General features: G+C 47.8%; 1 protein-coding gene across 6 annotated transcripts in view; it reads right to left on the reverse strand.

Annotated features, from left to right (window-relative positions):
* Positions 1–12851, reverse strand: part of RXRA (retinoid X receptor alpha) — a 594089-nt gene that overhangs the window by 145855 nt on the left and 435383 nt on the right. For all 6 annotated transcript variants that reach the window (XM_069609608.1, XM_069609611.1, XM_069609607.1 and 3 more), the window contains one exon: positions 8471–8727. In XM_069609608.1, the coding sequence (XP_069465709.1) occupies positions 8471–8727 (257 nt within the window). The remainder of the gene's footprint in view (positions 1–8470; positions 8728–12851) is intronic.

The raw sequence follows: 12851 nt of genomic DNA on the forward strand, positions 1-12851 counted from the left end.
CAAGTGGCATAGGTGTGCAATGCTGCAAGAACGACTGTGCAAAAGGTGTGAGCAAATCACGGTGCAAAGAAAACCAAAAACGTGGGCGAGAACAGCCTGTGAGCACAAGCGAGAAAACAACACCGTACACACAACCGCTGTGGCAAGGGAACAGACAATAAGAGGCACGAGAAAGACTACCCTTTTAAAGGTCAGACGTGGAAATGTCCTCGATGTTTCTGTTGGGGGGTCTTAGAACGCCAAGAGCCAGAAGTTCCATGTCCAACCCCTTCACAGGTCAAAGTTGAGTAAATGCCCCACAATGCATCTTCAATGGAGACTTGCCTCGTGTGTCTCCCTTTCCTGCGTGTGAAAAAACTAACCGCCGTGCACTCATTTGATTGTATTCAGTGCACAGAATTAAAGAACCGTTCTTCCAATGACCCCCACGCCCCACCTGCCGCCGTCAGTAGAGACAGAAAAGACCCCCAGGTGGTCGCTGGTCTCCAGTCCCTTCTGTGCGCCCCACACACCGCGGCATGCCCGCGCCCCTCCTGGTCCGCTTGTGCGATGGAAGGCAACAGGGCGAGCGGTGATCACGAGTGACACATGGCATCCGATTCAAACTCGCTCCCATCAGTGCTGCTCTGCAGTGCTGGCAGTCCGGAACGCCTCGTTAGGCGCGCTGCGGCTTTGCGCTCACTTGAGTGGCAAGGACGCGCAGTGCTGCACTGGCAGTAGGTACCCAACACGCAGGCGTTCCAGGTCCATGCCACTAGTGCATCCAGGAGCTATAACACTCCAAAGCACCCCAGCCACTGCCTGTGGCCTCCTGCATGCATGTGTACAGGGCAGGTCGGACTGGGGCATAACATTGCCTCAGGCACCAATGAAAAAGTGCCCCACAGTTTCCAACAGCCACTCACTCCTTTTGCGACAGACTGTTTGAATAGTACCGAAGGGGGAGTTTTTTGATACAATGTGATGCAAATTGTGCATTTTAAAGAATATGTATTCAGTGACACTGGTCAAAACTTCTAGCAGCATGGTGAAGTAACTCAACAAACTAGCCCATATTGGGCATAAAAAGTGGCCCACTTTTACCCATTTTGCGTTTTTGGTTCGGGCATTGCCCTAGTGCCCTATAGGCCAGGTCGAACCTGGTACAGGGGTGCTGAGTGTACTCCCCCGCACTCCCACTGGAAAGACCATTTTCGTGAAAGTCCCTATGCCCCTGACCGCCCCTCGTTCCTCCTTGGAAAACCAAAAGTCTACGCCCCTGCATATGTATAGACTGTCCACTGAGAAGGTCGTAGAGTGAGAGTGAGGACTTACCACAGCGCAGAGTCGTTTAGACCACACACACACGCACACGCACGTACGCACGCGCGCGCGCGCGTCTGTCTGGATTTTTCCTTAACATTGATATACGATCTTTAGTCCTCTCTTGAGGTCTCTGAGTTGGTTCAAGCATGGAGAACTAAACACACGATAGCATACTTCAGTAACTACAAATGAAAGGAATAAGAAGTGCACGATGGGATAACCAGTGCATGGTGGGATAGCCAGTGCAGAATGGGATATCCAGTGCATGATGGGATATCCAGTGCAGGAAGGGATATCCAGTGCACAATGGAATAGCCTGTGCAGGATGGGATAACCAGTGCAGGATGGGATAACCAGTGCATGATGGGATATCCAGTGCAGGATGGGTTATCCAGTGCAGGATGGAATAACCAGTGCAGGATGGGATAACCAGTGCAGGGTGGGATATCCAGTGCATGATGGGATATCCAGTGTAGGATGGTATATCCAGTGAAGGATGGGATGACCAGTGCATGATGGGATATCCAGTGCAGGAAGGAATATCCAGTGCACAATGAAATATCCTGTGCAGGATGGGATAACCAGTGCAGGATGGGATATCCAGTGCATGATGGGTTATCCAGTGCAGGATGGAATAACCAGTGCAGGATGGGATAACCAGTGCATGATGGGATATCCAGTGCAGGATGGGTTAACCAGTGCATGATGGGATATCCAGTGCAGGATGCGATATCCAGTGCAGGATGGAATAACCAGTGCAGGATGGGATATCCAGTACAGGATGGGATAACCAGTGCATGATGGGATATCCAGTGCAAGATGGGATATCCAGTGCAGGATGGAATAACCAGTGCAGGATGGGATATCCAGTGCAGGATGGAATAACCAGTGCAGGATGGGATATCCAGTGCAGGATGGGATATCCAGTGCAGGATGGAATAACCAGTGCAGGATGGGATAACCAGTAAACTATGGCTTTGAACGGGGCACACTACTTAAGTGTTCTCTCATTAGTGCCCGCAGGAAACTCAGTACCCTTAGGCATATCATAGCCACATTTTCAAATGTTAAATTTAAATGAAGAAGAGTCATTAAAAAAACGAAACCCTACATATGTTAGCCATTTTCTGCTAAATATTCTAGGCGGGTTTAATTTACTTTCCCAACTTCAGTCTTAGAAAATGTGTGGAAAGTTTTGCATTTTGGAACCCTGTAGCTGGAGCTACAGGAAGCCCTCCTCCCCGTGCCCCATGGGGACTTTGGAGAGAACAGGGCAGTAAATGAAGGGGTTGGCACCGCGGTGCATCCGAACTGTGTGCAGATTCACACACAGTCCAGATTAACTGGAGCCCCAGGACTCTGGCCTTTCCTCCTCTTAATGAATTGCTTTACTCTGGCTGGCTGTTCTGGGACTGTGGGCGTGGTGACGGGGGAAGGCGTCCCACACTAGAGAGAATAAATACGTTGGGCAGTGCCAGGGGGCAGCAGTCCTGCATAAGCAATCTAACAATATGCCTGTAGTCAAGGTTGTAAAGTCACATTTTTCAATAAGGAGAAAAATCTCCAATACTCCTCTGTTTTAACTTTTTTTATTGCTCTTAACCTTTTTTGCATTGTTTTATTTTTTTATTGGAAAAACCCAGCACTTTAAAACGATGACTTTTGTGCTGATAAAAAGGCATGCCAAGGTATTGGCACCAATATAATGCCACCACACGGATGTCGGCCCTTTATCAGAGGCACCGCCTTCATTAGGGGAAACGGGGTGCACAGTCTGAACCCAATTAAGTGCTTTGGCTCTCCATGATAGAACCAGATATAAAGGGTCTGCAGCATTCCCGTAGAAATGTAAGCATGGATTACCATGTTGACACTTGCCCTTCAATAATGCCCGGCTTCCGTCTGAAGAACCACTTGTACGGTTTGCCCGGCTTCCGTCTGAAGAACCACTTGTACGGTTTGACAGAAAACGCTATCCTTCAACCAACAAGATGATATAGGAGTTTAGTTTCTGTGCACAAAAGATCCCCTTCATAGGAAAAGTGGAATGGTGTGTTTGCCCCCAATCCCTGACCGCCACCTCTGCAAAGTGACACAAATGGGGTCTCTATATCGACCACCAATCTGGGTGAAATGGAGAAGACCGCCAGCCAGAAGATCGTTTCATGACCTCGACAGATTCACATGCAAAGCATTGATAACAAGTGCTGAAAGTGTATGGACTTTAGGCTTTAGACTCCCGGCACCACTGAAGGTTAAAATGGATTGGAGTGCCTGCCAAACCTTGGTCAACACCTCCAAGGGGTGAAATGGCACCAACAAGCCACTGCCTCTACCGCAGGGCACAGAATGGACTGGCAAGATCCAATCTTACTTCTTAAAATGGAAAGCAGTAAAGCGTGGACTCTGAAGCCCCGATCACCAACTCCATAGGATGAAATGCGGTGTGCTGCCCTAATCCCCAAAACTGCCATCACCGCAGCCTGTAATCCAGCACGGGCTCCCAAGTCGTAATCACCAACTCCCCAAATTGAAGTCCTGGCTCTCAAGTCACCATCACCACATCAAAAAGTATGACATGTGGTGTGGTGTGCTTCCCTAATCGCCACAGCCACCACCGCCGCAGGCTGTACTCGAGCACTGGCTCCCAAACTGTAATCACCATCTCAACCAAGGAAAGTAAAGGCTCTCAAGTCCCGATCACGACAACAAAGGGGCGCATTGAAACAGAGAGTCTGCTCGCTTGCCTCCTTCACCCACCACAGAAGGGGGGACGTGTATCAAAATGATATGATATGGCATTTATAACGCACCTATACACAAATGTTTCAAGGCGCAAATGAGACATTCAAACTCCAGGCACCAACTCTAACAGGTGAATTGAATTACACGGACGGCGGTAAGGGTTAACGGTCACCGTTAATGGCAACGGTGACCGTTAACCCTTACCGCCGTACTACGAGGTCCCTTTGCGGGTTGGAGGAATTAACGCCTGCTTCTTGCAGGCGTTAAGTACCAACCCGCTAAGGGACCTCGGAGCTAATTACGGCACCGCAAAATTGCGGTGCCGTAATTAGCGCCTTCCCCATTCCCATAGAGCCCTATGGGGCAGAAATGGGAATGGGGAAGGGCAATGGCGGAAGGGGGATTTACCGCCCCTCCAACCTTGGAATGGGGCGGTAAATCCCCTTTCCGCCAAGGCGGTGCCGGTAATTTACCGGCATGGTCCAGGGTGCTAATAGCACCCTGGATTACCGCCTTCCGTGTAATGAGGCCCACTGTCCACTTCGAAGCATTAATAACCACTTCGAAAGGGGAAAACAGAAAGTCATGCAGGCTCCCGAGCTTTGATCACCACATTACCGGAAGAAAATAAATGGCACGTTGGTCCCTAAGCCCCAACCGCCACCTCTGAATGGTGCAACAGAATGTGGCGTAGGCTCCAACGATCTGAACCCCACGTCCCCAGGGTGGCAGAAGATCTCAGGTTCCCTGTCTTGAAGGATGATGCCTGCTTGATGAGAGAGGGGACTTAACGAAGCATGCCTTTAGCGATCATGTCAAGGGGAACGCTAGTACCAGAGCTTGGGGTGATCACGTCCATAGAGTAATAGAGAGCTATCCTAAAAAAAAGGCCTCCATCAGCAGCATAACCTCATACAAAATAACGAAGCACACAAGCCAGAGTGCACAGGCCCCGACTCCGGTCCAGCGCACAGAAGTTAATCCAGACAGCTGATTTTGTTCCATCACCAGCCCATATGGTGACAGGTGGCAAAGCAGACAGCCATCCTATGCCTGCTATTTTTAAAATGGTCTAATCTGTTTATGGCCTTGGCATGCGACAGAAAGGAGAGGAGATTTGTGTAAGCTTTTAATCAGCTCCACTCTGACTGACACAAATACAGACACTTAGACACACACATACACCTACAAACACACAGCAAACCCCCACACACAGAAATAACCAAACAGGCAGACACACAAGAAAACACAGACGCGCGAGCAAAGGAAAACCCCCATATCATCTGCAATCCAACCTTGAGTTTAATGGGACAGGTTTCTGTTAACATATAACGTGTGCTTTCCTCCATTTCAGACATGAATATAGTAAGTTATGCTCGGTTTGGTTCATCGTGATATGCTCTGCCTGCAAAGCCGAAATCATTTCACTTTATTCCGATGAATTTAAGAGCCTAAACTTGCAATCTTTCAGTGCTGTTTACCCCCGCACCAAAATGGGTTTTTGTTGTATTTTATCCGTGTCAAGTAATGTTACTGGAATGTCTCAGTGTCATTCCACCAATATTCAACCAAGTAGGGTGGTTCTGCTAGTGAAGATTAGATGGATCTTTGACTGATTGTCACATTCCTTGGATCATCCGGGGATGTACGAATTGACTGAAAGAAGGAATATGAATGTATTCTATGGACATACAACATTTGCAAAGTAAATATGGAATGGAGAATCCTGTGTCTCTTTCATACTGTCAGCTAAAGTTGGCAGCAAAGAACTATTCTGTGGTGGAGAGCAGGCAGTTGGCTGTTCTAGACTGAGAGGACATGTGTGGTTGTTCTTATGCAGGGCAAAGTTTCTAAGAGCCATGTGTAGCCAAACTATCAGTGGGTGGAAAAAGACTCCTCCTTGCTCGGATGGCTCTCTTGTCAGGCAACCTACAAGCATTTCATGTTGCTATTGAATCTGTGCCAGTCAAAGCAAAGGTTCAGGCTGATGTTCTGTTATGCCCACCTGTGCAGAAGCAAAAATGGGTCTGGTGATGATCATGGGAGAATGCCAGGTGGCATTGATGAATGATGGTGAGATGTGTATTTTGGAGAAGTATTTATCACAAGAATGAACAAAAGCATATGAAAAGAATCAAACACTGTAGAAAACTAACAACATACATTGGGCCTCATTACAACCTGGGTGTTAATGGATTACCGCTACCAGTCAGGGCACCTGGTTTTACCAGGTGTTAAGGACGGGACCCGCAAAGGGACTTCGGTGCTAATAACGGTACCGCAATTTGCGGTACCGTTATTAGCGCCTTCCCCATTGCCATTGAGCCCTATGGGGGCTCAAATGGGAATGGGGAAGGGCCCTGGTGAATGGGGAATTACCGCCCCCGCCATCCTTGGAATGGGGCGGGAATAGCTCCATTCACCAGGGCGGATTCGGTAAGGATTTGGAGGCAGCCATGGCGCTAATGGCGCCATGGTTACCTCCAAACTCCTAGTGAGGCCCATTATCTCACCTATGACCACTCTGTAGAGCTAGGCCTGCCTGGTGCCAGAGCAATGGCGAGTTGTTTGTGTGGCTGGCAATGGCCTCTTGTGACGTGGCATGGCCTGCTGTGTTCCACAGTTGAGAAACGTGTGCAGGGAGTATTTGCAATGTCAGGATACGGTTCCCCAAACTGAGGACGGAGTGATCACCTAGCATTTGTGGGCTGAATGGGGTGCTCTTGTGCAAGACTCATCCCGTTTTAGCACTGCTCTACGTGAAAGCTGTACCATGATCCAGCAGATGTTTGGGGACCTGCCTCTGTAAATAATACACATTAAATTGTTCTCTAAACTGTTCTCGATGATGGGTGGGAGAAAGAACGCAGCCCCCCGGCTGGCGGCTAGTAAGATTGAAAGGTGACTGCCTGATTTTTTCTTGATGGATAGTGTCAGGAAAGCTAGTTCTGGGAAGTAGGGAAAGGTAGCAGTGAGGGGCAAACATCTGCAGGTGCTCCAGTCCTCAAATACTTTGAACATAATGCAAAGGATGTTGAGTGTGATTCACTGCCCACATAGAGCCAGTAGACGCACCTCAATGCAGAAGAATTGTTATATGGTCTGTTTTCTGCCCAAATGAGTCTGTATTTCCTCACTGCTTCCCAGAGGTATAGAGAGTTGCAATAACCAACAGTGGGTAGGACTATTGCACTAGTGATTTCCAACTGGTGGTTAGTTGAGTGGAATGACACTACTTTCCTGAGCATTGACATACATAGGTTTGTGTTCGTGATTGCAATGTGTTGATTTGTGGGGGACAGCAGAGAACCCAAACATGTTTAACTTTCTTTTCCAGTCACTTCTAATGCTTGCCCCCATCTGAGCGGTCAATACCCACACAAATAACACAACACATCAGGACGTATCCGCCTCCTCCCCTTTGGATGAGTATAGTCCACCTAACAGGACTGACATAAACCGATGCTACCACAATACATTCTTCCCCCATCTGTGTTTCACATCCCACCACATATCTTCCCTCACTCATTTTCTTTTCTCCGGCAGCCTACGGCATGCCTACGGCATAAGAACACAATATGACTCTCAAGTGAACCTTATTAATGGAGTATGGGTTTGGTGGTGGCAGCAGGGGAGTGACGGCACAGCATTATCTTGCAAGAAGAAGGGGGAGGGGGGCATGAAATGTAAGTGTACCATGTATGGTCGAAACAGAAAAAGTCTTTTTATACTGTGCACACATTCCCACAATTACTTTTCAACTTCCTTCCCACTGGTTTTAACAACTGAATTGTAATCGCGGATGAACGGGTGCATTTCTTTTTTATGAAGAAGTTCCACATATGCCATTTAATTCCCCTTGAATGGTCGTACATATGAGGCAATGATACAAAAGAGTAAATGTTGGAGATCTGTCCACCAAAACCCAGCACTTTCATATTTATTTTATGAAAACTCTTAGTCTTTATCAGATGTCTGCAACCTCAAACTTTGGCTCTTCGGATGTTTTGTGCTGCAACTCCCACCAGCCCTAGTCAGCATAGTCTGTGGGAGGATATGTAACCTGTAAGTCTCCAGATGTGTTGGACTACAACTCCTGTGACCCCTCACCATTGACTTTGCAGGCAAGGGTTCATGGGAGTTTTAGTCCAAAACATCTTGAGAGCCAGAGGTTATCGACCTCAGGTCTTTGGTGAGGGATCGTGGGAGTCATAGTCCAAAAGATCAGGAGAGCCAAAAGCCTGCAGACCTCTGATATAGGTTGCATGTTGCAAACCCCCGGTCTATATGAAAAACATATTATAAGCTCTTCAAGTCTATATGAAACACATATATAAACCCATCAATTGACTGTCCGGCAGATGTCTAACAGAGAGGCTATGCTCACGCCGGCAAAGTAGCTGATGCTGGAGCGCCTCACCTGCGGACTGCTGGTTCCATAGCCGAGGGTGGGGGTGGTGGGAACAGACACGGAGTGAGGACCCATGGGAGAATTGATGACCGAGAAAGGGGGGCCCATCCCATTCAGGCCACCGAGGGGCGAATGGAGCTGGCTGGGGGAGCCCAACGTCGGGCTGAGGCCTGGCCCACCGAGGGACGGATGGAGGCCGGGCGCCGTCATGCCAGCACGCCCGCTCTGGGAATTCAGCGACGGCGGGCTGACTTGCGTGCAATAATCTACAAGAAAAAGAAAAGAAAAGGAGAAAACTGTTACTGGAAAATGTAACCTTCAAAATATTACTTGACATTTTTTAGACAAATGTTTGTTAAAGTCAAAGAAGAACTCTTGGTTTTATGGAATTCCATCCTTCGCTCCGCTCGGAGACTATTGGGGAGAGAGCAGGAGCTGCTGGTGTGATCTCTAGCACGCCTGAAATTTGCATAAGCTCGGTGGGGTATAGTGATTAGAGAGAGTATACTATCACAATGTCTACTTAAAAAAAAGATTATGTCGTTCTTTTAGGGTTGAGTGGCGGGTGGCTTGTTGGGTGTTATGTATCGAACTTGCGGCCATGTTGCAGTGGGTGCTGGTGCTAAACGTGTCCATGTTCTGAAGTTGGGAGACCAAAGTGCATGATCAGAACTGGTAGTGCGGCTGTGAATGGGGGGATGGGTGGTCAGAGTGGGTTATAGGAGAATACAGTGGGTAGAAGACTTTTTGGGATTAGGAAAGAGTGTTATTTGAAAACAACATCAAAGTTAGCAAGTATTTTTACAGTCTACATTTTTGCCTCTGGATAACTAGTCGAAATTTTCACCTAGGATCTGCCTGCACTCCACTGTATGTACCAGAGGGCCTGAGTGATTCTTTTGAAAACAGTGCTCATCACACCACCAAGTGGTTTCTGATGACGAGACGAGGCGGGTGGTAGGCGGGGGGCCACTGGCAGGGAGCAATAGATCCTCTTTGTGGTTTATCTGAACTACTAAGAGTCTGACATGCGCTACTCCTGGCTCCTGGGTTAGAAGAATACCTTTGCAAGCTCACGGCCCACGGGCTGGCAAGGACCTTGCGGCTCTAGTCCAGATTTTAAAAATGTCTAAAACTTTTTTGCACACATCACAAGCAGTGACCAGGACTATATTGGTTACGTCTGTGGGATGGGGAGAGGGGTGGGGCAGAGGGTGCTCCTTTAGTGCCCTGGCACTAAAGCTCTGGAATGGACTCTCGCCACATCTACAGGCTTTCCCTGGCACTAAAGCTCTGGAATGGAATCCCGCTACATCTACAGGCTTTGGAGAACCACCTTGGGTTCAGGCAACATCTGAAGACCTTGTTATTCCCGATATAAATGACCACACATGCTTGCAGGGTGGTCTGTCTTGGACATCAGGGCACCTTGGGGCCCAATCTGAGGGGATAGGTTGTGCTTTTGGTGTTCTACCTACCTACCTATCTACCTAAATCCAACCATCAAATAAATGACTTCCTAGACCATGTGATCCCAACGTGATGGTCCTGTTTATTGACCATAGCAACCTCCACGGGGCACCAGCCGCACAGCTCTCTGCCACAAACCTCTGGTCACTGTGGTTTGTTAGCCAACAAAGCTGACCACACATCTCCTGTCACTATAGGGTTTGCCATAGTAAATTTGCCAGACATGTTCGAAGCTCATGGTTGCCATGTCTTGAGGTTTCTTAAAGTGTCATAAAATCATGTCTGGAAAGTCTGGCCTAGCATTGTCCCCATGGCATCTCCCAGTACGTTTATGTCACAGAGCTCTGGGCACTCTTTAGCTCAGTGGGATCTGTGTCGTTTCATTTTTTTTGTGGCTTTTTTGGTCTTTTTTTTCTTTTTAAACAAGAAAGACTCCCTGTACCTTCCTTTATTCCATCCTCTTTCCACTTCCGCTTTTCTTACCAGTTTTTCACTCTATTTAGTTGCATTGCACAGAGGATCAGATATGGAAAGACCCACCGAAGAGTGGGGACTGATCAAATGTTCCCCCTATGCCTAGATCATGGAGTGGCAAAGTGCAGTGGCCTAGCCCCCAAAGCCCGGCTAACCTTGCAAAACAAAAAGGATGCAGAAATGCTCCTACACTAGCCGGGCTGAACAGTTATACCTAATGGAACACTCCTTTGCCGACGGAGCCAGACTTGGAGGTTCTCCTCATCCCCATTGTTCTCCAGCAGCGCCCCGGTGGGACAAGATGTGGCGCCCCGGCACCAGCATGGGAGCTGTTTGCTTAAATAGGGTGGCTCCAGACCCTGCATTGGGAGGGCTTAAGCCTCCCAATTTGAGGAGGTTGCAGGAAGAAGACAGCAAAGCCCTGTGCTCCGATGGCAAAGGGGTGCTACCAAGATCCAGGTAGATTTCTTACCTGGGAGAGCAGACTAATTACAGTTAAACATTCATTAAAATGGCAGCAGCAAACATACAGCGGCAGAGGACAAAGACCCACCCAAATGATATCAATACCCTATCCCTATAATACCCTATCCCTTCAAAAGACTATTTGAGGCTGGCTCCACCACCGCGCCAGCTCAGGGAGGCGCCCTATGTAAAAGAAAAGCTCCCGACACCCGCACAGAAAGCCTTTCTGCCCTGAGGACCGGGGCTGCCCCAGTAAAGCCCCAGATCTGCTTCACAAGGCTTGGCACGAGACTGAATGCTGGGCCTAGAGACCCAAGCTACTCCTCACTGATGAGGCACAACGAGGTTCGTGCAGAAGGCATGTGACCAAGCAGTTCGGGCTGGACTGCCCCTTTTGGGGTGGGACCAAGCCTGATTTGAATATGGTCTTTCCCCTTTTGTAATGGCTTGGCAGGTCGAAGAACGATGGTCTGGATGGTTGCCCAGTGCAATGCCAGAGGTTAAGATTAATTCTGAACCTTCCAGCCATCACCTCTTTTGTTTTGCTGTAGTCACCCCCAAGTGGGACAGGTATGCCCAGACGTGGGTCTCATGCCTTTTTGGATCTAGAGACCCAAGCTACTCCTCAGCGATGAGGCCGAAACATGTTTGGGGATGCTTGTGGTCTCGTACAGAAGGGATATTACCAAGCAGGTTGGGCTGGACTGCCCATTTGGGTAATTCTAAAACTTCCTCTTTGTTCTGCTGAATGCCATGATCAATGAAAACAGCAGAGCCCAACTTCCATTACTCACTCAAAGGATTTCTTGCTGAATCACAGACATGTTTCAAATTTAAAATTGTGGGCATTACTACAATTTTAAATTTGAAACATGCATGTTGCATAGAAGCAAAGAGCATTTTGGGAACATCAGAAGTGTTCCCAAAATGATATTTGCTGTTATATAAAATGCCAGGTTTGGTCACGACCCTCAGCCCCACCCTCCTCATCCCCAAAGAAGGGGGAGCCAAGAGGAATTTATTTTTGGGAAGCAGCGCCATATTTCAGTGAAAAGTGACCATCGCTGAGGCACATATTGGTTAAAAGGGCTCATAAAGCAGCATTTGTGATGTGTTAAACCACTGTCTGTTCTATTTGTCCAGAACATGTATTCTTTATGACCGGAAAATGCTCTTCAGGATTGCATCAGGCTGAGGTCTCTAGCAATGTGGGCTCTTACATGGACTCTAATAGTGCGGCCCTGGCCAATTGGGATCAACGTTCAGGAATCTTTTGTCGATATCTGTAAGTCATTCATGACAATTAGAGTGTTGCTACAGGGATATGGCAAAAGAAATCATGCCACGACCCCCTCTTTTCATTCACTTGCATCAGTGGCTTTCCGGCCAATAAACAAACCAGGGCTTCCATGTGCCACAGGATTCATAGAAGCCACATTGAGTTCAAATGGTTCCTAGTGATTGCATCGACAGTCAAAGCATCGACAAACCATACCATTGACACCAAAGCATCTAAAAAAAAAACATCAAATGCATTTTTGTTTATGGGGTGGGAGGGTTCCCCCATACCCTCTTTTTAATGGTCTAAAACCACATTTTTACTAAACTAAGCCCTTTACCATTGAAAAAAATGCATTTGATGGGGTATTTTTTATGCTTTTTTTTCCAATATTATGGTTTGTCGATGCTTTATTTTAGATGCAATGACTGGATACCATTCAAATCAATTGTCCTACACTTCAGTTACTTGGACTGCGTGCTGTTCTCCCAAAACACACACTCACCCAAACACACATATAAACACGCACACGCCTACACATAAACGCGCAATCACACACACTCATGAAAACACACACGCACACACAAACACATTCACACACACATATACACAAATGCACAAAACCACGCAAACACTCACACTCATGGAAAAACACCCACAAACACTCACCCACCCACACAAACACAACCAAAGACACGTGTG

The sequence above is a fragment of the Ambystoma mexicanum genome, chromosome 8 (genome assembly GCF_040938575.1).
Source record: "Ambystoma mexicanum isolate Mex_15411 chromosome 8, UKY_AmexF1_1, whole genome shotgun sequence".
In the NCBI taxonomy this organism is placed as follows: Eukaryota; Metazoa; Chordata; class Amphibia; order Caudata; family Ambystomatidae; genus Ambystoma; species Ambystoma mexicanum.